General features: G+C 41.5%; 1 protein-coding gene across 1 annotated transcript in view; it reads right to left on the bottom strand.

Annotated features, from left to right (window-relative positions):
• Kdm2a (lysine demethylase 2A) overlaps positions 1 to 23,235 on the bottom strand; it is an 86,133-nt gene that overhangs the window by 35,406 nt on the left and 27,492 nt on the right. The window contains exons 4-11 of the mRNA XM_008822873.2: positions 15,543 to 15,681; positions 14,837 to 14,915; positions 14,381 to 14,427; positions 8,602 to 8,780; positions 3,944 to 4,050; positions 3,285 to 3,378; positions 2,008 to 2,161; positions 1,105 to 1,220 (exon numbers count right to left, since the gene is read on the bottom strand). Of these exons, the coding sequence (XP_008821095.1) occupies positions 1,105 to 1,220; positions 2,008 to 2,161; positions 3,285 to 3,378; positions 3,944 to 4,050; positions 8,602 to 8,780; positions 14,381 to 14,427; positions 14,837 to 14,915; positions 15,543 to 15,681 (915 nt within the window). The remainder of the gene's footprint in view (positions 1 to 1,104; positions 1,221 to 2,007; positions 2,162 to 3,284; positions 3,379 to 3,943; positions 4,051 to 8,601; positions 8,781 to 14,380; positions 14,428 to 14,836; positions 14,916 to 15,542; positions 15,682 to 23,235) is intronic.

Here is a 23,235-nt window from a genome sequence, read left to right as displayed (position 1 = left end):
CTTCTGCAAGAACAACCAGTGTTCTTAACTGCCAAGCTATCTCTCCAGCCCCAAAGAGGCTACATTTTAAGGCCAAATAGTACTTTAAAAAAAATTTTATTTACATTTTCATTTTATGTGTATGCATGTATTGCCTGCATATAGGTAAGTGCACCTGTGTCATGCAATACCCGTGGAGGACAGAAGAGGCTGTTAGAACCCCTGGAACTTAAGTTACGGACAGTTGTTAGCTGCCATGTGGGTGCTGGGATTCGAACCTGGGTCTTCTGCAAGAACAGCCAGTGTTCTTAACTTCTGAGCCATCTCTCCAGCCCCCAAACAGTACTTTTTTTTTTTTTTTTGGTCTTTTTGAGACAGAGTCTCCCTGTAGCCCCAGCTGTCCTAGAACTTACTATGTAGACCAGGCTGGCCTTGACCTCACAAAGATCCGCCTGCCTCTGCCTCCTGAGTGTTGGAACTAAGGGCGTATGACACCATGCCTGACTGGATATTATTTTTTAACTGAAAGAAAAACTGAAATTTTGCCAGGCATGGTGGTACACACCTTTAGTCCCAGCACTCGGGAGGCAGAGGCAGGCGGATCTCTGTGAGTCCAAGGCCAGCCTGGTCTACATAGTAAGTTCCAGGACAGCTGGGGCTACAGGGACACCCTGTCTCAAAAAGGCCAAACAAAAAGAAAAAAAACAGAACTGAAATTTTGACAAATTATCCATGACACCCTTTCATCCCCTTCCCCATCTTCAAGCATTAACTTACTTAGTTGGGGGTTGGTGGCAGGCATGCCTTCTGAATTCATGTGGAAATCAGAAGACACTTTGCAGGAGCCAGTTCTCTCCTAACACCATGTGGGTTCCAGAACTGAATTCAGGTTGTCAGGCTTGGCACCTAGTGCCTTTATCTGTTGAGCCACCTTACCAGCCCCAAGGAATCTCTTAAAGACATGTTCTTGCTAAGGCAACTCAGACTGGCTTCAAACTCAACAATGCTCCTGTCTTGGCTTCTGAGAGTGCTACAAAGATTATAGGTGTTACCATGCCTGCCTAACACCTGGTCTTATATGAAAGTAAACATTTTCACATGTAACTGTTACATAAAATTACTTACCCGTGTCCGATCTTCAATGCTGTATATCTTTAATTGCATGGGGATGTTGAAGCTATGCAAAAAATTGCCTCCGAATACTAATGTGTCTGTTGGAGTATATACTGCATGAATCCAGCCTGGAAGAAAGAGAATGGGGGCAGAGCTGCTGCAGTCTGGCTCTCAAACCATCTTCAAAAACAAAATGCTACCATTTACTGGAGTGTCAACTATGAGCTAACTCTGTACAAGACAGTTTGCAAATATTCTCTTTTCTAAAAAATTACATATTCTAAGTATCTACTTCATGAAAACAGGAAAAGGCACCATTTACTGCTCAATGTGTGTGTGTTGGGGGAGTAATGGAGAGACTAAACTCAAAAGCTTGTACATGTTCAGTTTCCTTTAAGAAAAGAAAGTAGGGGGCTGGAGAGATGGCTCAGTGGTTAAGAACACTAACTGTTCTTGCAGAAGACCCAGGTTCAAATCCCAGCACCCACATGGCAGCTAACAACTGTCTGTAACTCCAGTTCCAGGGGATCCAACAGTCTGTTCTGTTCTCCTCGGGCACTGCATGACACGGGTGCACTTACCCCTATGCAGGCAATATACACATACACATAAAATAAAAATAAGAAAGGAAGGAAGGAAGGAAGGAAGGAAGGAAGGAAGGAAGGAAGGAAGGAAGGAAGGAAGAGAAAGAAAGAAAGAAAGAAAGAAAAAGGAAAGGAAAAAAAAGGCCAGGTGTATGGTGGCACACACCTTTAATCCCAGAATTTAAGACTCTGAGACAAGCAGAACTCTGTGAATTAGGGCCAGTCTGGTCAACATAGTAAATCAGCCAGGGCTACACAGCGAGATCCTGTCTCAAAAAAAGTACCTAAATGGCTAGAAAGCAACCCAACCTACTTTCCCCACCTTGCTTACCTGAGGGAATGACGAAGGTATAGCCCTGCTTGAGCTCAATGCGTTGGCAATCTGACACCCGGTCACCCAGAAAGATGTCTCCCTGTTTCCCTGACAGCAGCCAATTCTCGTACAGCTCCAGGTTGTGGGCTGTAGGGGGGATGAGCCAGAAGACCTGTGAGTTAAAAAACTTCAGTCTGTTAACAGCCATTGACATGATCCAGTCGTCTCCCTTAATTAATAAGCAGGTACAAGAAAAGTCCATAAGGTAGAAGACAGGCAAGCAAGGAAACTTATCTATCCAGGTAACTGAGGACCCAAGGAAACAGGTCCTGCTTGCCACTCACTTGAACAGATAGCATCAGGACTTCCCTGGGGCAACGGTTGTAAAACCTAGAACCCATCAATGACTCAGGAGAGAAAAAGGGCCTTGGGCTCATTATGTGGGCAGTTCCTTAAAAGCCCTGGCTAGAGGCTTAGGCAGCCCAGCCATTTAGGTGCAAAATCTTTAAGAGATTGGCCTGGGGCTGCTTTGTTCCAAGATAGTAACTAAGACAAAAAGGAAAAAACTTACACAGATGTAAACGAAATGACTTATGGACAAAGACCCTCTATACAAGGCCTTGCATTTTTATTTTTTTTTCACTCTAGTTCTGCATTTGCTCACAAAGCAGTCACTTCTGGTAGAGGGAAAAAGGCTAGCACTATAAATCTCTGCTACTAATTCTAGATCTCAATTGTCACACAGCATTTAGAAAAACTTGAGAAGCTGGACTATAATCCTATTTTATATTATTATTACTGGAATATAATTTTCTTGTGATTGAAGGTAGTTTTTCAAAATATAGCCTCAGAAAGAATTAAAGGTTTCTTTCGGTCATATTTCAGATCAAATGCCTCTAGACAGGGAAAGTTGGTTGAATCCTAATTTGCTGAATTGTCAATATATCCAAAATTTATGTTATTTTCCTCTACACTGTTTCCTCCAAGTAGAGAAACTGGGCTGTGCTCCTAGAATCATCTTTTTGGCCTCATTTGGAAAATTTCACTTTGGAATCTAGAAATAGTACTACTGAGTTTTCCTAAGTACTGGGCAAATACCAGTATAATGACACTAGACTATATAAATATTAAAACTCCAACCAATTAGCCACCAAGGTTAACTTAATTTTCAATTCTCTTCTGATATGAAAGGGCATTTCCCAAGAGATTGATTTCCAGAGCCTAGTATGCATGCATGAACTAAAACAAGTCATGTAACAAGATTCAGATTCTTATCTCCACAACTATGACCATACCTTTCCACCTTGGTGGATGTGGTACCAAACAGAGGTACCACCAAAGTCCACATGGAAGTCAGTATAGCAGCCTCGAACACTCATTAGACAGTACCTGACCCGAAGAAAAGCAGCAGCATTAGTGCACTGATAAACAGTAACTGTCCACCAAAATGCCTCTCTTCAAGACCTCATGGACTTCCTCTACTCTGCATGGAATAAACTCCTAGTTGGTGAAGGAATGCAACTTGGAGTGCTGTTTCCAGGAGGACACTACTTCCTTTACTCATGTGCTAGGCATTCTCATATAGTCTTCCTTTTGGTACTATAGTCTACTATTTATATAATTGATCTTTTTTGATGATTTAGAATACAGCAAGCAGGGTGTGGTGGTACATGCCTTTAATCCCACCATGTGGGAGGCAGAGGCAGGCAGAATTCTGTGAGACTGAAACCAGCCTGACCCACATAGTGATTTCCAGGCTAGCTGGAGCTATAGGAAGACCCTGACTCAAAAAGACCAAAAAGAAAAAGGGTAAAAAACAAAAAAAAACAAAAAAACCCAACAACAACAAAAAACCAAAACAAGAAAGAACACAGCAAAGCCTGAATAGGCTGACTATTTTTGTTATCCCCTTCAACCCCTGTAGCACCTGAGAAATACAGAGTAGGTCACTTACTTTTGTACTTTAGGATACTGCATCTCCAAGATGGCATTTGTTGACTCAGTCTGACTTTCTTTCAAATGTCTTGGCCACATGTTATCTACCCAGTCAATGAAATCCACCTTTAAAAAGGAGGAAGAGACTCTTAGGCTCCAAGGGAAGGAATGGGGTTAAAGAGAATTTTAAAGGCAGGAAAAAATAATTCCTTTAACACACACCAAATGACAACTTAATCATAAACAAAACCTGTGGCCTTACTGTGAGAACGCAAACATTCTGGAAAGAGACGAAAAACAAGACCACGCCTGTATGACAATGGTCAAAACTGAAGCTTCCAATGGAGAACTCTCCTGTCAGTACTGGTGTAGTATTGTTTTGATTCATAAAAGGCACTTTCTGGAAGATGCCTGTTATAACAGCCAAAATATCAAAATATTCAGCCTAGCAAGATGGCTCAGCAAACAAAGGCACTTGCCACAGAGCATGACTACCGGGGTCCAAGCCCAGGATACAATCAAGTTGTCCTCTGACCTCCACATTTGTGCTGTGGCACAACCATCATGTATACATATGCACATAAAAACACAAACACAAATATATGCACAAAATAAAGTAAATTTAAAGTAAAAATAAATATCAAAAGAAAAGAAATTCAGTATGAATTTATAGCTCCACAAGGGCAACTTGCTGTATATGCTACTGGGTTAGGAATCAGAAGGTTCTAACTGTCAAAGTTTTGAGATCATGAGAGGCTCTAAAACTCGTCTATAAAATTACTTCGAAAGTGTGAGGGTTAGACATAAATGCATGCTGAAATGCTGTGATCTGATTTTAGGAATCACTTTAAATAGTATTTACTAAAGATGAGATAAGCAGCATGAACTAGACTGTATCTTCAAATGTGCGGCCAAATACTAAACTGCAGAAATGCCACAGATACTTAAGCATGAGAGCTACACCACCACAAAGTCAGTGTTGATACTCCAAGTATTTACTTTAGCTGTAGAAAACGCTCTCCTCTCCCCCTCCCACCCCGCCTTGGTCTTTTTCAGACACGGTCTTCCTGTAGCCCCAGCTGACCAGGAACTCACTAAGTAGTCCAGGCTGCAGGCTGGCCTTGAACTCAGTGAGATCCACCTGTCTCTGCCTCCCAAGTGCTGGGATTAAAGGCCATGTGGGTGTTGGAAATCAAAGCCAGGTCCTCTGCAAGGGCAGCCAGTACTCCTACCCGCTGAGCCAATATGAGCCAATAGTTTTTAACTAAGCACTAAAAGATGCCTTCTCATCTCTTCTAAACAGAACCTACCTTTTCTTTTTTTTAATATTTATTTTTTTAATTTTATGTGTATGTGTATAATGCCTGTGTGTAGGTAAGTGCACCCATGTCGTGCAGTGCCGGTGGAGGACAGAAGAGGCTGTTGGATCCCCTGGGACTGGAGTTTGGACAGTTGTTAGCTTCCATGTAGGTGCTGGGATTCAAACCCAGGTCTTCTACAAGAACAACCAGTGTTCTTAACAGCTGAGCTATCTCTCCAGCTTCATAAGTACTTTTTAAAAAATTTTTTATTGCCTGGTGTGGTGGCACAAGCCTTTAATCCCAGTACTCAGGAGGCAGAGATGAGCGGATCTCTGTGAGTTCAAGGCCAGCCTGGTCCACATAGTGAGTTCCAGGACAGCTGGGGCTACAGGGAAACCCTGTCTCAAAAAGACCAAAAAGAAAATTTTTTTTATTTATTATTTTTATTTTATGTGTATGCATGTATTGCCTGCATGAAGGAAAGAGCACCCGTGTTGTGCAATGCCTGGGGAGGTCAGGAAGAGGCGGCAAGATCCCATGGGCCGGGAGTTACAGATGGTTGTTAGCTGCCATGTGGATGCTGGGATTCGAACCCAGGACTTCTGCAAGAACAAAAAGTGTTCTTAACCGCTGAGCCATCTCTCCAGCCCCCATAAATACTTTTATAGCTATATTCTTGCCTACTATTTTAGTTTTCCTCTCTTTGCTCCTTCCAAAGAGCTTGCCCTTACTCTCTTGCAGTTTAGATTAGGGGGTGCTTCCACTATATTCTGCATTCATAGACTTTTTTTTTCTTTCAGGGCTGGAGATTGAACCCGGGGCCTCATACATCCTAAAAATGCCAGAGCAGAGCTGCACCCTTAGCCCCTTTATTTACTTTACTAGCTCGATTCATATTAGTTTATAAAAAAGACTATTTCCTTATTTTTTCTTTCCTACAATTGCTAAGGACAATAATCAGCCTACCAGCACGTAGCAAAGTGCTTAGCATTGTTAAGGTAGGTACCGGAAGGTAGTAATGAATACAAAGAGCAAAAGCTAACATAGGTCTGGGCTTAGGAATACCAGTTAACAAATGCTCTATATTAGAGCCAAATGGCTCAGTGGTTAAAAAGCAAGTACTGTTCTATCAAAGGAACTGAGTTTGGTTCCCAGCACCCACGTCAGGTGGCTCACAACTGCCTGGAACTTCAGCTCCTGTGGGGAATCTGATGCCTCTGGCTTCCACAGGCACCTTATTCATGTGCATATACCAGGCCCACATAGACATAATTAAAAATAAACTTTGAAAATCAAAAAGTAATCTATAGAATGATTGTGATACTTACACGAATAAATAAATTTGTCCAAAACATTGAAATATAAATGTAAATATGCATGTACTTTATTTTAATGTTAACTTGACCTCAATAAAACTTTTTTTTTTTTTTGGTCTTTTTGAGACAGGGTCTCCCTGTAGCCCCAGCTGGCCTCAAACTCAAGAGATCCACCTGCCTCTGCCTCCTGAGTGCTGGGACTAAAAGCATGTGCCACCACACCTGGCAAAACTTTTTTAAAAAATGCAATTATTGAAACATACTACATGGACTGGCAAGATGGCTCAGTGGCTCAGAGCACTCAGGTTCAATTCTCAGCACCCACACAACTGTCTGTAACTCCAGTTCCAGGGGATCTGATGCCCTCTTCTGGCCTCAGTAGGTTCTGCAAAACATGGATGCACTTACATACGTGCAGGCAAAACACTCAGATACATATTTTTGTTTTTTTGAGACAGGGTCTCCTTGTAGGCTGGAGCTTGCTATGTAGACTAGGCTGGACTAGAACTCACAGTGATACACCTGCTGCTGCCTCCCAAGTGCTGGGATTAAAAGTGTGCACCACACCTGGCTAAAATACATTTTTTGATAATTACAAAAAACAAAAAAAACTAGAGAAGTGCAGGATTAAAGGAAGGGATATACTATGACAAAAGTGCCAATGGCAAAACCACACTCCTGCTTACACAGCAAGACCACAAAGCACTTGGGTGTTTTTAGAAGTGCTCTCAGACTTCCAGTGTGGTGGCACACACCTTTAATCCCAGCACTTGGGACGCAGAGGCAGGTGGATCTCTGTGAGTTCAAGGCCAGCCTGGTCTACATAGTGAGTTCCAGGACAGCTGGGGCCATAGGGAGACAAGAAAATACATGGACTCTTCAGACTCACAGTTATCCTCCCCTTTGTCTATACATACCAGTAATATATTAGCAATAATAATGCAGATTAGGCGTTATGTACATATATAAAGATATTACAAATAATTATCATGTATCAGTTTTGGGAAAGTCAAGATTTCAATGAAAACAGGATAAAACACTGACATCTTGACTAAACACACCAAACTCTGCTATAATAGGTAGAATGCCTGACTCAAATTTGTTTGGTGACACGGTTCACACAGCTAAACACAGCTTGAACTTCTAATCCTCCTGCCTCCAACTCCTCAATGCTAGGATTACAAGCATGCACTGTTATGCCCAGGTGTTTCTGTTTTATTGTTGCAAAGGCCTTGTCCATGCTACTTAAGTGCTCTCCCTGAGCTACAATCCCCTCACTCCCACCACCCACTGGTCTTGAACTTGTGGCCTTGAGTGTCACGTCCTTCCTGCCTTAGTCTCCCAGGTAGCTCAAATACCATACCTGGCTTGAATTCAGTCAGGAATTGGGTGGTGGGGGGTGGTATGGGAATAAAAACATAGGTACATTTCAAAAGTAAAACCAATTCCAGTGGCTAAAAGAAAATTTCCCAGTATTGAATAGACAGCCACTACTTTGCCAAGAGATAGGTAGAATGTGCATTGAGGAGAACAAAGTATGAAAAGCAAATGAAACCAGCTTACTAATTTACCACTGCTAGTTACCCAGCAGTAAATCCTACTCAAGCAACTCATCCCCTAAAATGCTTACTTAGACTGGGTGGGGTGGGGGTTGGAAAAAGTTAAAAATAGTTTTAAAAAAAAATTAAGTACTTTTAAAAATGAAAGTATTACCAAATACTTTTTCACATTCAATTTAATCTTGGCATCTGTAGAGTTGTAAATTCTCCCAGCATAAAATTAATCTTGGGGGCTGGAAAGATGGCTATGTGTTTAAAAGCACTGGCTACTCTACAGAGGACTTGGGTTCAGTTCCCAGCACCCATATGGCAGCTAACAACTGTTCTAATTTCAGTTCCAGGGGATCTGATGCTGTCTTCTGCTTTGCAGGCATTACGTGACATGTGTGCCACTTACATGCAGGTAAAACGTTCATACACATAAAATAAAATAATCTTAAAAAAAAAAAAAAAATCAACGCTGCTGGACAGTGACAATCTAGAGACAATGAATAGGCTCACCGTGGAAGGCCTCTGCACCATGTTCTCCAGCCGGGTGTGGCTGAATTCTAGGCTGATGACATTATAGAGCTTCTCTCGTTCCTCCTCTGGAGTCTCATAGTAGCGTGTCCATTGAGCCATGGTCATTTCAATGCCTTTTTGTGTGTTCACATCCATGACATCTACCATCCGACGACTCCCTGGCATGAAAGAAGCAGTAAGAGTACTGATTAAGCCAGGCATGGTGGCGCATGCCTTTAATCCTAGCACTTGGGAGGCAGAGGCAGGTGGATCTCTGTGAGTTCTAGGCAGCTGGAGCTACAGGGAAACCCTGTCTCAAAAAGACCCCCCCCCCCAAAAAAAGAGTACTGATTAAGAGTGCAACTGAGCCATAACACTCTTAAGTATATTAAGAATATTAAACATGCCAAGTGTGGTGGCACACACCTTTAATCCCAGCACTCGGGAAGCAGAGGTAGATCTCTGTGAGTTCAAGGCCAGCCTGGTCATAGTGAGCTCCAGGCCAGCTGGGGCTTACAGGGAGACCCTGTCTCAAAAACAGCAACAAAAAAGTATATATATAGTTTACTTTGTCTTGTGTAAAAACTCTCTTCTTATTTAAGATTTTTAATAGACAAGAACAAAGTTTTCACTTGAGGTGGATGATCGTGATCAAGTGAGAGAGGTTGAGAAGGACAGTAGGCATAGTTAAAATAATTACCATACTGGCATGGTGGCACTCCCCTTTAATCCTAGCACTACCCAGGCAGAGGTAGACAGATCTCTGAGATGTAGGCCAGCCTGGTCGACACAGAGTTTCAGGTCAGCTGGGGCTACAGGGAGACCCTGTCTCAAAACAAACCAACCATGACTCCTCATGCCATGCTTGCTACACACTGTCAGGTGCTGAATCTTTTATTCAATACCTCCCTTAATCTTACAGTTCTACATGTTAAGTGTCAATATTTACTTCATACGTGATAAAATAGGACTCAGGTAACTTGCAGGACAGAAGACATACTGAGTATACTATTTTGATATAGGTTTAAAAACTGGTATGTCTCTCAATTAAAAATAGTTTTTATTATTTCATGTGTGTGAGTATTTTGATTACATGTGTGGAAGTGCACCCATGTGGACAATGTGGGTGGAGGCCAGAAAAGGGCATTGGATTCCCTGGATGAGGAGCTACGGACAACTGTTAATTTTGTCTATTCTTCAGTTTAACAGCATTTGTTTTTCCAAACCTATCAATAATTATTTTTAACATAAAACCTTCCTTATATTCACTTCATAAATATTTATAATCTGATAAAAGTTACCATATGGACACAAATCTCTGTATCACCCTACCACAGTGGTACATGCCTTTAGTGCCAGTACTCAGGAGGCAGAGGCAGGCGAATCTCTGTAAGGGAGTTCCAAGCCAGGAGGGGCTACAGGGAGACCCTGTCTCAAAAAAAAAAAAAAAAAAAAAAAAAACAAACCCAAAAAACCAATAAACCCCTCTCCCAAAAGGCTCTGTATCAGATTCTGCATCAACTACAAAAACAAAATACAGAATGTCATAAGAGTTAGCTTAAGTTAGGGGATGAAGAGATGGCTCAGCAGTTAAGAACGCTGTTCTTGCAGAAGACCTGGGTTCAAATCCCAGCACCCACATGGCAGTTAACAACTGTCTGTTAACTACAGTTCCAGGGGATCTGACAGCTTCTTCTGTTTTCCTCGGGCACTGCACGACGCGGGTGCACTTACCTACATGTATTTAATGCATACACATAAAAATAAATAAATAAATAAAAAGAGCTTAAGTTAGCAGAGGGGGAAAACAGTATTTTTTGGTGCCAATTAGACCTCGACTACAAACTACCTGACAAAGTTGTGTAACAGCTGTGACCCTTAATGCCTTTTTATTTTATTTATTTTTAAATTTTATTTTATGTGTATGCATGTATTGCCTGCATACAGGTAAGTGTAGCCGTGTCGTGCGATGCCCGCGCAGGTCAGAAGAGACTGTCAGATCCCCTGAGACTGGAGTTATGGACAGTTGTTAGCTGCCATGTGGGTGCTCGGATTCAAACCCAGGTCTTCTGCAAAAACAACCAGTGTTCTTAACTGCTGAGCCATCTCTCTCCAACCCCTTTATTTATATATTTTTAAAGATTCTCTTTGTGTCTGTTTGCCCTGGGGGTGGGGGGAACATGGGACACACAATACACTGCAGGGTGGGCGCATGCATAGCCCACAGAAGTCAGAAGCAGGACCCAACTCTGGTCTTCAGATGCTCTGGTCGTCACATGTTCTAACTGCTGAGCCATCTGGTCAGTCTATTTTACCACTTCAAATAAATGGGCCTACTGCCACCTAACCTCTAAAATTTCAGCTCATACTTTGTTGAGGGTCCCCTTTTATGTGATGAGTCACTTTACCCTTGATGCTTTCCCTTGTCTAGTTTTTGAAAGGGTTAATTTTTGATGTGTCTTAGTGAGGGTCTTTGAGTTCACTGAGCTTTTCAGCTATATTATTCATGCCTTTCATCAAATCTGGTAAATTTCCAGCCGTTATTCCTGCAAACAGTTTCTCTGTCCCCTTCTCTCCTTGTATTCCCACAATGTATATACTGGTCTGCTTGATGGTGTCCTGCAGGTCTCCTCAGGCTCTGTCTGTTTTGTACTGCCATAACAGAATACCTGAGAGCTATGTAGCCCAGAACTGCCCGGAACTCATGGTCACCCTGCTTCGGTCTCTCTAATGCTGGGACCACACACCCTGTCTGTGCATATTTAAGACAGTTGTTTTAAAGTCTCTTTTCTCTTTGATTTTCTTTCAGGTCTTTTTTTTCTTTTTTGGTATTTTTGAGACAGGGTCTCCCTGGAGCCCCAGCTGTCCTGAAACTCACTATGTAGACCAGGCTGGCCTTGAACTCAAGAGATCCACCTGCCTCTGCCTCCCAAGTGCTGGGATTAAGGCGTGCGACACCACGCCCAGCTCAGGTCTTTTTTAGTAACAGTTTCTGTAGTCTTTTTTCCTTTGGGTTATTATTTCTGGTTTCTTTGTGCGTCTTATGATATTTTTGTATGGTATTTTGTTGAAAGCTGGGTATTTGAATCTAATAATGCAGCTTTTTGGGCGTTTAGTTGTATGGTACATGTGTGAGCAAGCATGTATATGTTCAGGTAAAAGACGCCAGGAGGTTGTATTGGGTACCTTCCATTATTGTTTTCCACATTACTTATTTTGTGTGTTGTGGGGGGGGAGGTAAGGGGGTGGAGGTCAGAAGACAACCAACTTGCAGGAGTCAGTTCTTTCCTTCCACCATGAGGTTGCTTGGTGACAAACACCGTTTACCCACCAAGTCATCTTGCTGGCCCTCTACCTTGTTTTTGAGACAGGGTCTCTCACTGAACCTAGATTTCTATGATTGTAGGCTTTTTTACAAAGTATAAACCTAAGTCTTCTTATGTATTTTTCTGAGCCTGCATTTTTCCCTAAACACAGGTGGTCACTTTCTAATTTTGTCCACATACGCAGTTCTTTTTGAATACCCTGGACTTTAATGCCTGGTTAAAGGAAGGGTACCACCATCATTTTAAATACCATGGGTGTCCTGGGCACGGTGGCAACACACCTTTAATCCCCAGGACACAGGAGGCAAAACTATGAGTATCTCAGTGAGTTCCAGGCAGCCTAGTCTACAAAGCAAGTTCCAGGCTGGCCAAGATTACATAGTGAGAACCTGTGTCAAAAAATAAAAGCCAGGGGGCTGTCAAAATAGCTTAGCAGTACAGAACACTTGTTGTTCTTCCATGGTGGCTAACAACTGTCCATAACTCCAGTTCTAGGGGGTCTCACACCCTCTTCTGGCAGGTCATTGTACACATATGGCACTCTTACACATACAGCAAAACACACATAAAATAAAAATTTAAAAAATAAAAGCCAGGCATGGTGGCACACACCTTTAATGCCAACACTCGGGGTAGAGGCAGGCCAATCTCTGTGAGATTGAAGCCAACTGGGGCTCCAGTCTCAAAAAACAAACAAACAACAAGCCAGGCTTGGTGGTAGAAGCCTTTCATCCCATGGGAACCAGAGGCAAGCAGAGGCTAGCCTGGTCTACATAGCCAATTCCAGGACAACTGGGGCTACAGGGAGATCCTGTCTAACCCACAAAAACAAAAAGCAACAAAAAATAAAAAATTCCATAGGTGCCACTCACTTGGCAAAAGACAAAGAACTTGCAATAGTTGAGGGATGATATAAATGTTTTTTAAAAACTAACTATAGGCATCTTGGTCTGTAGCTGTGATTGGAAATAGCAATCTATGATCATAGCACAAGTCCCCAATACTTGAAGAACAGGACCTTTTCTGTTCATCCTGGCTCTGTGAAGCTGTGTATTACACTTTTAGGAAAACCATGCACAGCTCCTTCTGGTGAAGTCGGCCTGGTGAAAACTGGGGGTTATGAGGAGTGGCTATCACTTTGCTAAAACCTGAAATTAACTGCACTTTACCATCCAAATCTTTCTTTGGAAGTTGAAAGTCTTCAGAATTCAAAACAGTTCCTTCAGGCAAATACTGCCAGTGCCATTATTATGCCGAGGGAGAAAAAAGTTCCTGCCATCTTTCCAGAAGCTTCTCTAGGAGTCTATATTTCAACAAGTTATCACAGATCATTCTCATGCAGGTAATCTGTGAACCAGAGCCATAAAAATTATCTAACCAAAAGAGGAAAGCTATGGTTGTCTACTATTTCATGGATCTAGAGACTAAGAAAGAAATGAGGGGATGAGGATATAGCTCAGTTGGTACCAAGAATGCTTTCCTAGCACACACAAAGCCCTGGGATCCATCCCCAGCCCCACATATACTGGGTGTGGTGGCAAATACCTATAATTGTAGCACTCAGATATGGAGGCAGGAGGATGAGAAGTTCATGGTCATCCTTGGCTATATAGTTTGAGGTTAACCTGGTGTACGCAAGGTTGTCTACAAACAACAAAAGAAAGTGAAAAGATGTACTATGAAGTGTGCACACAGATTTGTGAGGCCTCCTGACAGAGGAGCTCTGCTTGACATGAGTGAGAAAGCACTTCAATCCTTGAACAGATTTATGAGCACTTATTAGACTCCCAGTTTTGTGCTATGTATTAGGAATACATGGTTGACAGGCAAATGCTAGAAATGTGACACCAGAGTGGCAGTAAGAGCAGAACTAATAGGATCAGAGACCTCTGACTTCCACCTCTCAGGTTCAGTTTACTCAGCAGTCTAACAGGTGGCCAATAGGTGGTAATTCCAAAAAGAATGGCTCTAGGGCATACCACAGAATGGTAGCATTAGGAAAAGTCAGAAGAATTCTTTGTTCCATGCCTTGTTTGGAAACATTTCTAAAAGACTTTATACAACTTTACTGCCTTATCATAGTATATCACAGACTTACCAACTAAATCTAGGCTATATGCCTGATGAACCATGAGGCTATTTTTTGTAGCTTCCTTTGAGAAAATTCTGAGATGCTAATAAAATAGTTCCGAATGATGTACTTCAATGTTCCTAAGCCTTAAAGATGCAGACACTACAGGTTGTGGTGATGCATGGCTTTAATCCCAGCACTCTGGAGGCAGAGGCAGGCAGATCACTGTGAGATGGGGCCCAGCCTAGGATGGTCTACATGGCAAGTTCCTGGCCAGCTGAGGCTACATAGTGAGACCTTGCTTCCCAAAAAAACCCAAAAAAAAACAAAAAAAACCAACCCCTATTCCCAAAGATACATAGGCCAAAAGTTTATTACTTACCCACACACATTTTGACATCATTCACGGTGAAGTCCGGATCTGGCATTCTATGAAACAAACACCAGTTAAGTGGGAAATAACTTCTCTAGTAAAAGTTTCTTCTTAAAGTACAGAAAACTTCCCCAGAAATACAAAATCTCAAGTTTAGGTTTAAATACTTTTAATACATAAATGACTGTATATTTATGTAGGGAAAAAATAACCAAATTTTAACAACTGTCTAAAGGTGGTCGCTTTCCAGAGATTCAAAATTCTTTTAAGCTCATCTTTCTTTTTCATTTATGTGTGCATGAATTACTTGTGTAGCAAAAGAGACATATGCTTCTTAAAGTAATGGGGAGGCTACTATTAGTGAGTGAATTACCCACTGCTCCGGGTTCTCAGCACTGCCACTGTCTGAAGCCCTGAATTAGAAGCCATTTTGCAACCACATCCAGCCAGGCCCGGAACACTTACTTTATTCCAAGTCCATCAGAATTCTTGAAAATCAGAGGATCTCTCAAGCCACCCCGCTGGATATACTCTACATTAAAATCTGTCACCATAGGAAAATAATTATTAGAGAGGTATCATTGATAAAAGATAAAAGGATCATAAAAGACTTAAGTGATAAGGTATACATGATGTTTCTCATTCTGTGTATATAGTTGTGGTCAGACAATACATACATGTCTGCTACCAAGAAGCATCTCTTAGGAAAAAAGGATAGCACATTGAAAAGCAGGGCTTGAGGGATTTGCTAAGTTTGAATCTCCACAGGGAATTAAGAATTTCAGTGACAGAGTACTGCTAATGAGTCACTTCATAAATCCTAAGTAGAAATTATCAACACACTATCTCTTGACAGCCAAAACATTAATTCTGACCGATTAGAATACATACTTGACAGCTTGTAAGTTAGCTAAGGATCAAAGTAATCTCAGTTTCAGCCAGCAGAGTACAAGCATAAATGGGGTTTTACTTAGCCCTATGTATACTGGGCTGTCCTTGAACTCATAGAGCTCTGCTTGTCTCTGCCTCTGCTGGGATTAAAGGTGTATGCCACCATGTTTGGCTACAAACAGGTAGTACTTTAAAGCTGCACAGATGCTAAACCCACAGCTCTCAAGAGTCTGACTTCCTAGATGAAGGGGCTTCAGGCATGAACCAATATGATACTGACCTTTTCCCTCCATAAAAGTAACAAAATTGGCATTATATTTGTTGGTGTGGAGTTTCTCTTCCAAGTCAAAAGTTCTTTTCCCTTCAATTTCATCATCTGAGATGCCATCATCTTCATAGCGCCGTCGCATGGTCCCACGCTGTGAAGGAAAGGACACGAGGATGAAATCATGTACTTTCCATGCCTCTCTAATAGTGTTCCCCATATGTACAAAGTGCTACTTTCAATCTCCGTTGTTAGTTCAAGCTTCAACTTTCCTTCCTTTACAATTCTTTTCTTTCTCCCAACTAGGTATCAGCTGAGGGGACTGGAGAGATGGTTCAGCGGTTAAGAGCACTGGCTGCTTTTGTAGAGGACCCAGGTTTGAGTCTCAGCACCCACACGGTGGTTAACAAATGTTCATAACTCCAGTTCTAGGGGAACTTGACACCCTCTCCTGACTTCCATGGGTATTGCGTGATATGGGTGCACTTACATACATGGAGGCAATATACTCACACACATAAAATAAGTAACAAAAGATCAGTTGATATTAGAATGAACAAAATATAACAAAGTTCTAATAAACCACTGGGTTTCCAATCTATGAATTTTACTTTTGCTAACTCTTTAAGCTCAGATATATAAATTCACAATAAAAACATAACCAAGTAAGATCTACTAAATATCTCTAAGTGTCTATTATGGTTTGTCAAAGTGTGGACAAACTTTCTTTATAGACATTTAAATAAAGAGATAAAACATTTTTCATTGAGGAGGAATGTGTCTCTGATTTGTAAGAATAACCTCAAGAATAGCCTACATTAAATACTTTAATAAAGCAAAAGATCTCTTTACCACAGATCAAGGAAGTTAATCTAAACAATAGCATGCTTAATTAGGAGACCATCAATAGTGAGCTTTAAAGATGTCTCGCCAAAGATATACAAATACACAATAAACACACACAAAAAAGCTCAGCATCATTCATCATTAGAGGAACACAAATCAAAACCACAAAACCACCTCATACTCACCAGAATGACTAACATAATGGACAAGCATGCTTAAAAGCAAGTGTGGAAAAATTGACCTGTAAACACGGGCTTTTATTACCTGGCCGCAAGAAAAGTAGTGCTGTAACATGGGTCAACCCTGAAAGCTAAGTAAAAGAATCCAGATATGAGCCCGGTATGGTGGCACATGCCTGTAGTCCCAGTACTTGGGACTGTGAGGCAGGCGGATCTCTGAGTTCAAGGCCAGCCTGGTCTACATAGTGAGTTCCAGGACAGCTGGGGCTACAGGGAGACCCTGCTTCAAAAAGAAAAAAAAAAAAAAAAAAAAAAAAAAAAGAATCCAGATATGGACACAACATAGAATATGACTTCATTCATATGAATGGCTGAAATGGGCAAATCTATATGGTGGGTTAGTTGCTCAGGGTCAGTTAGTTTTGGAAAGGGCGAATGAGAAGTGACTGCTAATGGCATGGGTTTCTTTTGAGGGTAGTGAAATCTTTCTGGAATTAGTGATGTGTTCCCAGAAAGATAAACACAGTCCCAACACTCAAAGAGATGGCTGGCCAGTAGAGGGAGACACACATGAAAATTATGGTATTACAATGAACAGAAATTGTCGTATACAACACAGAACGCCCTTATTCATTCAGTATAACATTAATGATTCCCTATTAGGTTCTGAGGGTAAATGCACAGCTTTGCTGCTTCTTCATGAATGTTCTCCTCCCCTACTGGATTTTTCAGTATCTCCTTATATGTGTGTATAGGATACATAAACACTTCTTCCAAAAAAAGTTACTGAATCTGTTTGCAAAACTTGATCATTTCATTACACCTCATGAAGGACTTTAAAGGAACATTCTATAATACCACAAAATAGTGAGACACACGACTGAATTAGGCCCAAATTTTTTGTTGTTGTTTGGTTTAGTTTTTTGAGACAGGGTGTCCCTATTGCCACAGCTGGCCTGGAACTCACTATGTAGGTGAGGCTGGCCTTGATCTCACAGATTGAGGGCCTCTTGAGTGCAGGGATTAAAGATGTGTGCAGCCATACTTGGCTTAAGCTTTAATTTTTTTCATCAATATAACACTTTTTCTCCCAAATAACAGGCTTGACTAGAAGAAAGAAAAAACACATGTTGAACTGTAGCGTAACTACTTTAATATATTACGAAAAAGGCTTTGCTAAAGGATTGACATGGCTGGAAAAGATGTTTGTTCTCCGTGTTTTAAGACAGGGAGGGGGTCTCATTATATAGTCCTGGTGAGCTTGGAATTCACTATGTAGATCAGGCTGGCCTTTAAGGCACACTAAATGCCTGTACCACCAACCCCAGCCAGGATTACATTTGTTTCATTAAAGTTGCATCAGGTCAGCCTGGAAATATCCTCTGAAACAGTAGATCAACTTTTGCAGACAACACATAAAACACTTTCCATATATGAAAAAATACTATCACAAGCTTTAGTCCCAGCACTCAGGCAGAGGCAGGCAGACCTCTGAGAGATCAAGGTCAGCTGAGGGTACAGGGAGACCCTGTCTCAAAAAGACCAAAAAAGGAGGCTGGAGAGATGGCTCAGTGGTTAAGAGCATTGACTGCTCTTGCAGAGGACCCAGGTTTGACTCCCAGCATCCACATGGTGGCTACGAACCATCCTTAACTCCAGTTCCAGGAGAATCCGAAGCCCTCTTCTGACCTCCATGGCACTGCATGACATGGGTGCACTCACATAAAATAAAAATATTTTTAAAAAAGAAAAAAGAAAAATACTATCACAGTAATTCCAACAAGAACACAGTGTAATAATAAAAGAATAAAAATATTTGAATATGTCAATCCTGCTTGAAATGCTTCTTCTAATTATGTGGTTATTAAATAAACAATTAAAAAATGCTGGGTGTGTTGGCACACACCTTTACTCCCAGCACTCAGGAGACAGAAGCAGGTGGATCTCTGTGAACTCTAGGCCAGCCTGATCTCCACAGCAAATCCAGGCCAGCTGTGGCTACAGGGAGACCCTGCCCCCTAAAAGACCAAAATAAATAAATGAATAAATACAATACAAAATTTTTTAAAGACATCACTACAGATTTTGTAAAGACGCTCATGGGTACCATACCTATTTCTTTGGGGTCTGAGAGAGAACACTGAGAAAGCAGAATGTTCAAGAGAAGAGGAATATATAAAAACTTTCTTAGAACTAGTATCAAATAGTTGATTATCAACAGAATGACCCTAAAATTCACTGAATGGATGTTCTTACCCTAACCACAAATATACCCTCCACAAAACCAAGTGGCTGAAAATGAGTTAAAGTGCTGTGTCTCTTCAACAACATTGGGTGCTTTTCTGCAGAGTACAACTAACTGTTGCTCACTGTGCTTGCAGCAAAGCTAACCATGATGTCACCCCAATTCTACAAAGGGAATACTATAGCTACAAGTAGCAAAATTACCCTCTGAAATTTAGGACAAAAAAAAAGGCACCTCAACATCATCTTGAAAAAGCAATCTGAGGGTCTGGAGCTATGGCTCAGAGGTTAAGGCCTTGCAGAGGAGCCAGGTTTGGTTCTCAGCACCCACATGGCAGCTCACAACCATCACTAACTCCAGTTCCAGGGGATCTGATATCCTCTTCTGACCTCCAAGGGCATTGCACAACATCACTGCACTTACATACAAGCAGGCAAAACACTCACACAACAGAAATAAAAATAATAAATAGAGGCTGGAGAGATGACCCAGCAGTTAAGAGCACTGGCTGCTCTTGCAGAAGACCTGGATTTGAATCTTAGCACCCACAAGGAAACTAACAACTGTTTGAAACTCTGGTTCCAAGGGACTGATGCCCTCTTCTGATCTCCATGGGCACTGCACAACATGGGTGCATTTACACACATGCAGGCAATACACGCATACACTAAAATAAAAATAAAGTATTTTTTTAAAATCAAGAATTCACTTTTGGATATGACCGTTGTATTTATAAAACAATATAATGACAAAGAGGATTAAGAGTTAGAAGTAGGTCTGGTTCTACAAACATGTCACACAAGCTGTTTCTCCCAGATCTTTACTAAGGAGATCTACGATGTACCATCATTTTGAACCTAAAATTCTAAAACTTCCTAACCTTCCATTTTCTCATCTGAAAATGTCAAAAATCTAGACTTACACCACCTACAGGATGATCAAGAGGCTTGAATGAAGACTGAACATGTCTTTAGTCCTAGCACTCAAGAGGCAGAGGAGGGCAGATCTCTGTGAGTTGAGGCCAGTCTATTGTACAAAAGAGTCCAGGCCAGCCAGGGCTACATAGTGAGACCCTGTCTCAAAAAAATGAACCAAACAACAGGCTTAAATGACAGCATATGTACAAATACATGCAAACTTGGCCTTATATAAGGGAGATTACTGTAATGGCAGGATCTGGCCCTAGTTTCTGAGGTAAATATCCTGGCTCAGCATCTCACCATGTATGAGCTACTTAATAAAAATGACAAAAGAGTCAAGTGTGGTGGTGTACACCTTTAATCCCAGCACTTGGAAGACAGAGAAGCAGGTGAATCTCTGTGCGTTCTAGGCCAGCCTGGTCTACATAGTGAGCTCCAGGTCAGCTGGGGCTACAGGGAGACCCTGCCTCAAAAAGACAAAAAAGAAAAAAAACAAAAAACAAAAAACAAAAACAAAACAGCAATAGCTGCCACTACATAGGCTTGTAAAAAGAGTAAATGGGGAGAAAAATGTAAGAAAGGCATGTACATAGGGGCTGGAGATATGGTTCAGTTGGTAGAGTGCTTGCCTAGCATGCATGAAGCCCTGGGTTCCATCCTCAGCACCAAATAAAACCAGGCTTGGGGGCACATGCCTGTTATTTCCAGAACTTGAGAGGTAAAGGCAAGAGGATCAGGATTTCGGGTCATCCTTAGCTACATATAAAGTTCCAGGTCAGCTTAGGCTACATGAGACCTTGTTATTACAAGTCATATGGTTCAAAAAATACTAGCAATTGTGGTTCTGAACATGAATCAGTATTGTACTAGACTTGCATTTCCCAAAAAGAATGGCCTATGTGCCTAGAGATAAGCTCTCTATCACACAAAAGTCAGGACTAGAGAGAGAGCTCAGTGGTTAAGAACACGTACTGATTTTCCAGGACACCAGTTTAATTCCCAGCAACCATGTCAGATGGTGCATAAGTACCTGTAACTCCAGTTCCTGGAGATCTGACACCTCTGACTTCCACAGGCACTTGCATTCACATCCACATTCACATACCCCCACTCACACACATATACAATATTATAAATAAAATCTTTTAAAAAATTTTTAAAAGTTAAATGCAAGTAGGAGATATACAGAGCAAGAAGACAGAGTAGCAGGGCTAGGGAAACAGCTCAGGGGTATAGTGCTTGTTTAGCACACACAAAGCTCTGGATGTAATCCCTAACACCACATAAACTGGCTGTGGTGGTACACATTCACAATCCCAGTACTTGGGAGTTAGAGACAGGAGAATCTGGTCTACATGGTGAGACCCTGTCTCAAAGAGTAGCAAAGGACTTCTACAAAAAGAAATGAAATCAGTCTTGAGAAGGTTGGAAGCTTTAAGAGGTGTGACCAACAAAACAGTTCAATTCCTGCCTTTAAAGATAACTAAACATGCATGACTATATTGCTGCAAACCTTGGAAACTACTTCAGAAGTGAACACTATATATATTTTTAAGCATTAAGAATTAAATTAACTTCACATGGATTATTCAGTATGTATTGCTGATTTCCTACTGCTGGGATGAAATGAGAGAAACCAGTGAACATAAGCCAACTAACATTTCACCTAGTCAAGGAAAGTGTCTCACATGATAGTCTACACCTGTAATCCCAGCACTCAGGAGGCAGAGGCAGGAGGAACACTGCAAGAACTACATAGTGAGTTCCAGACCAGCCAGGGCTACATAGTAACATCTTCCCCCAAAAGGGGGAGAGCTCAGAGCATTTCGAAACCTAAACTGTTCTTTTCTCCTAACATCGTTAGGAGAATTCTATGTGTCCCATGGTCTTTATACCAGACATATACATATCTCAGGCACTCACTACTAGGTGACTACATCACTTCTTGGCATTTTGACAAAGATCAAATGTACTACAGCTTAATCAGTATCCAAGTAACAACAGAAAGATATAGAAGAGAGTGGCTATTTTTAAATTCATGATGAGTGTAAGGTACAGCTCAGTGACAAAGTTCTTGTCTGGCTAGCATGTGCCAAGACCCTAAGTTTGATCCTTAGAACTGCAAAGGGACTGAAGACATAGCTGAGTAGTTAAGAGCACTTGCTGCTCTCGCAGAGGATCTGAGTTCAGTTCCAGCACCTATATCAAGCAGCTCACAACCATCTGTAATTCCAAGTTCCAGGGGCTCCAATACCCTCTTCTGGCTTCTGCAGGCACCTGCACACATGTGGGACACACACACAGATAGGCAAACACATAAATAAAACACAAATAAAAAATTTTTTAAAATTTAAAAAAAAAAAAAAAAAAGCTGGGCTCGTGGCACATACATTTAGTCCCAGCATTAAGGAGGCACACATTAAGGCCAGCCTTACATAGCAAGTTCCAGACCAGCTGGAGCTAGAGGGGGACTGTCTCAAAAAACCACAAAACAAAAGAAAAGAGGAGGAAAGAGGGAGGAGTAGGAGGAGGAAGAGGAGGCAGGAGGTGAAAGGAGGTGACTAAGGCAGCAGCAGCTTATGGTTTGGAGAACTGAACAAAACTAAAAAATGTCTAGACTCATAGCAAGAACAGAATGACAAGGTCATTATAAATGTATGCACAGACACCCTAGTGAGGTGGGGGGAGCAGCACAGGGATACACTTGTAATACCAGCAGTCAGGAAGCTAAAACAAGAGGGTTGTAGTTCAACGTCAGTCTGAGCTTACAAAGATCGATCCTGTCCTTAATAAAAAGAAGGGAGCTGGGAGTGGTGACACGTGCCTTTAGTCCCAGCACTTAAGTGCGAAGCAGGCAAACCTTTTTGAGACTGAGGCCAGCCTGGTCTACATAGCAAGTTCCAGGTCAACCAGGGGAAACAAAAAGTGGGGCAGAGACTTGATTCAGAAATTCTAGTTTATATAGGTGAGGTATCAATGTGGCTAGACATAACCACCTTTTCTATTATCACTCAGCCAACACGAATACTTGTATCCACTAAGCATATTCAATCCTCACAAGGTAAGTAGAGCATCAGTTTTAGCTGTAAAGAAAATGACAATCAAAAAGTTTGAGTAGGGGCTGGTTAAAGGGCTCAGCAGGTAAAGTTTCATGCTGCCAAGCCTGACCACTTGAGTTTGACTGCCAGAACCCACATGGTAGTGAGAATCTCCAGTTGTTCTGACTCCCTCACACACTGTGGCACTGGCACCCAAACTTACCCACATCCATACACATACAAAATAAATGTGAAGCAACTTAAAAAAAGAAAAAAGACAGCCAGGTGTGGTGGTGCACGCCTTTAATCCCAGCACTCCACTTAGGAGGCAGAGGCAGGCAGATTTCTGTGAGTTCAAGGCCCGCCTGGTCTCCATTAGCGAATCCAGGCTAGCTGCGGCTACAGGAAAACCTTGTCTCAAAAAGACAAAAAAAAAAAAAAAAAAAAAAAAAAAAGAAAAAAAAAAGAGAACAGACTTCA

Source organism: Nannospalax galili, unplaced genomic scaffold, assembly GCF_000622305.1.
Source record: "Nannospalax galili isolate Female #2095 unplaced genomic scaffold, S.galili_v1.0 scaffold89, whole genome shotgun sequence".
NCBI lineage: Eukaryota > Metazoa > Chordata > Mammalia > Rodentia > Spalacidae > Nannospalax > Nannospalax galili.
The sequence above is the reverse complement of the archived record's forward strand: the minus strand, read 5'-3'. Positions and strand labels throughout refer to the sequence as shown.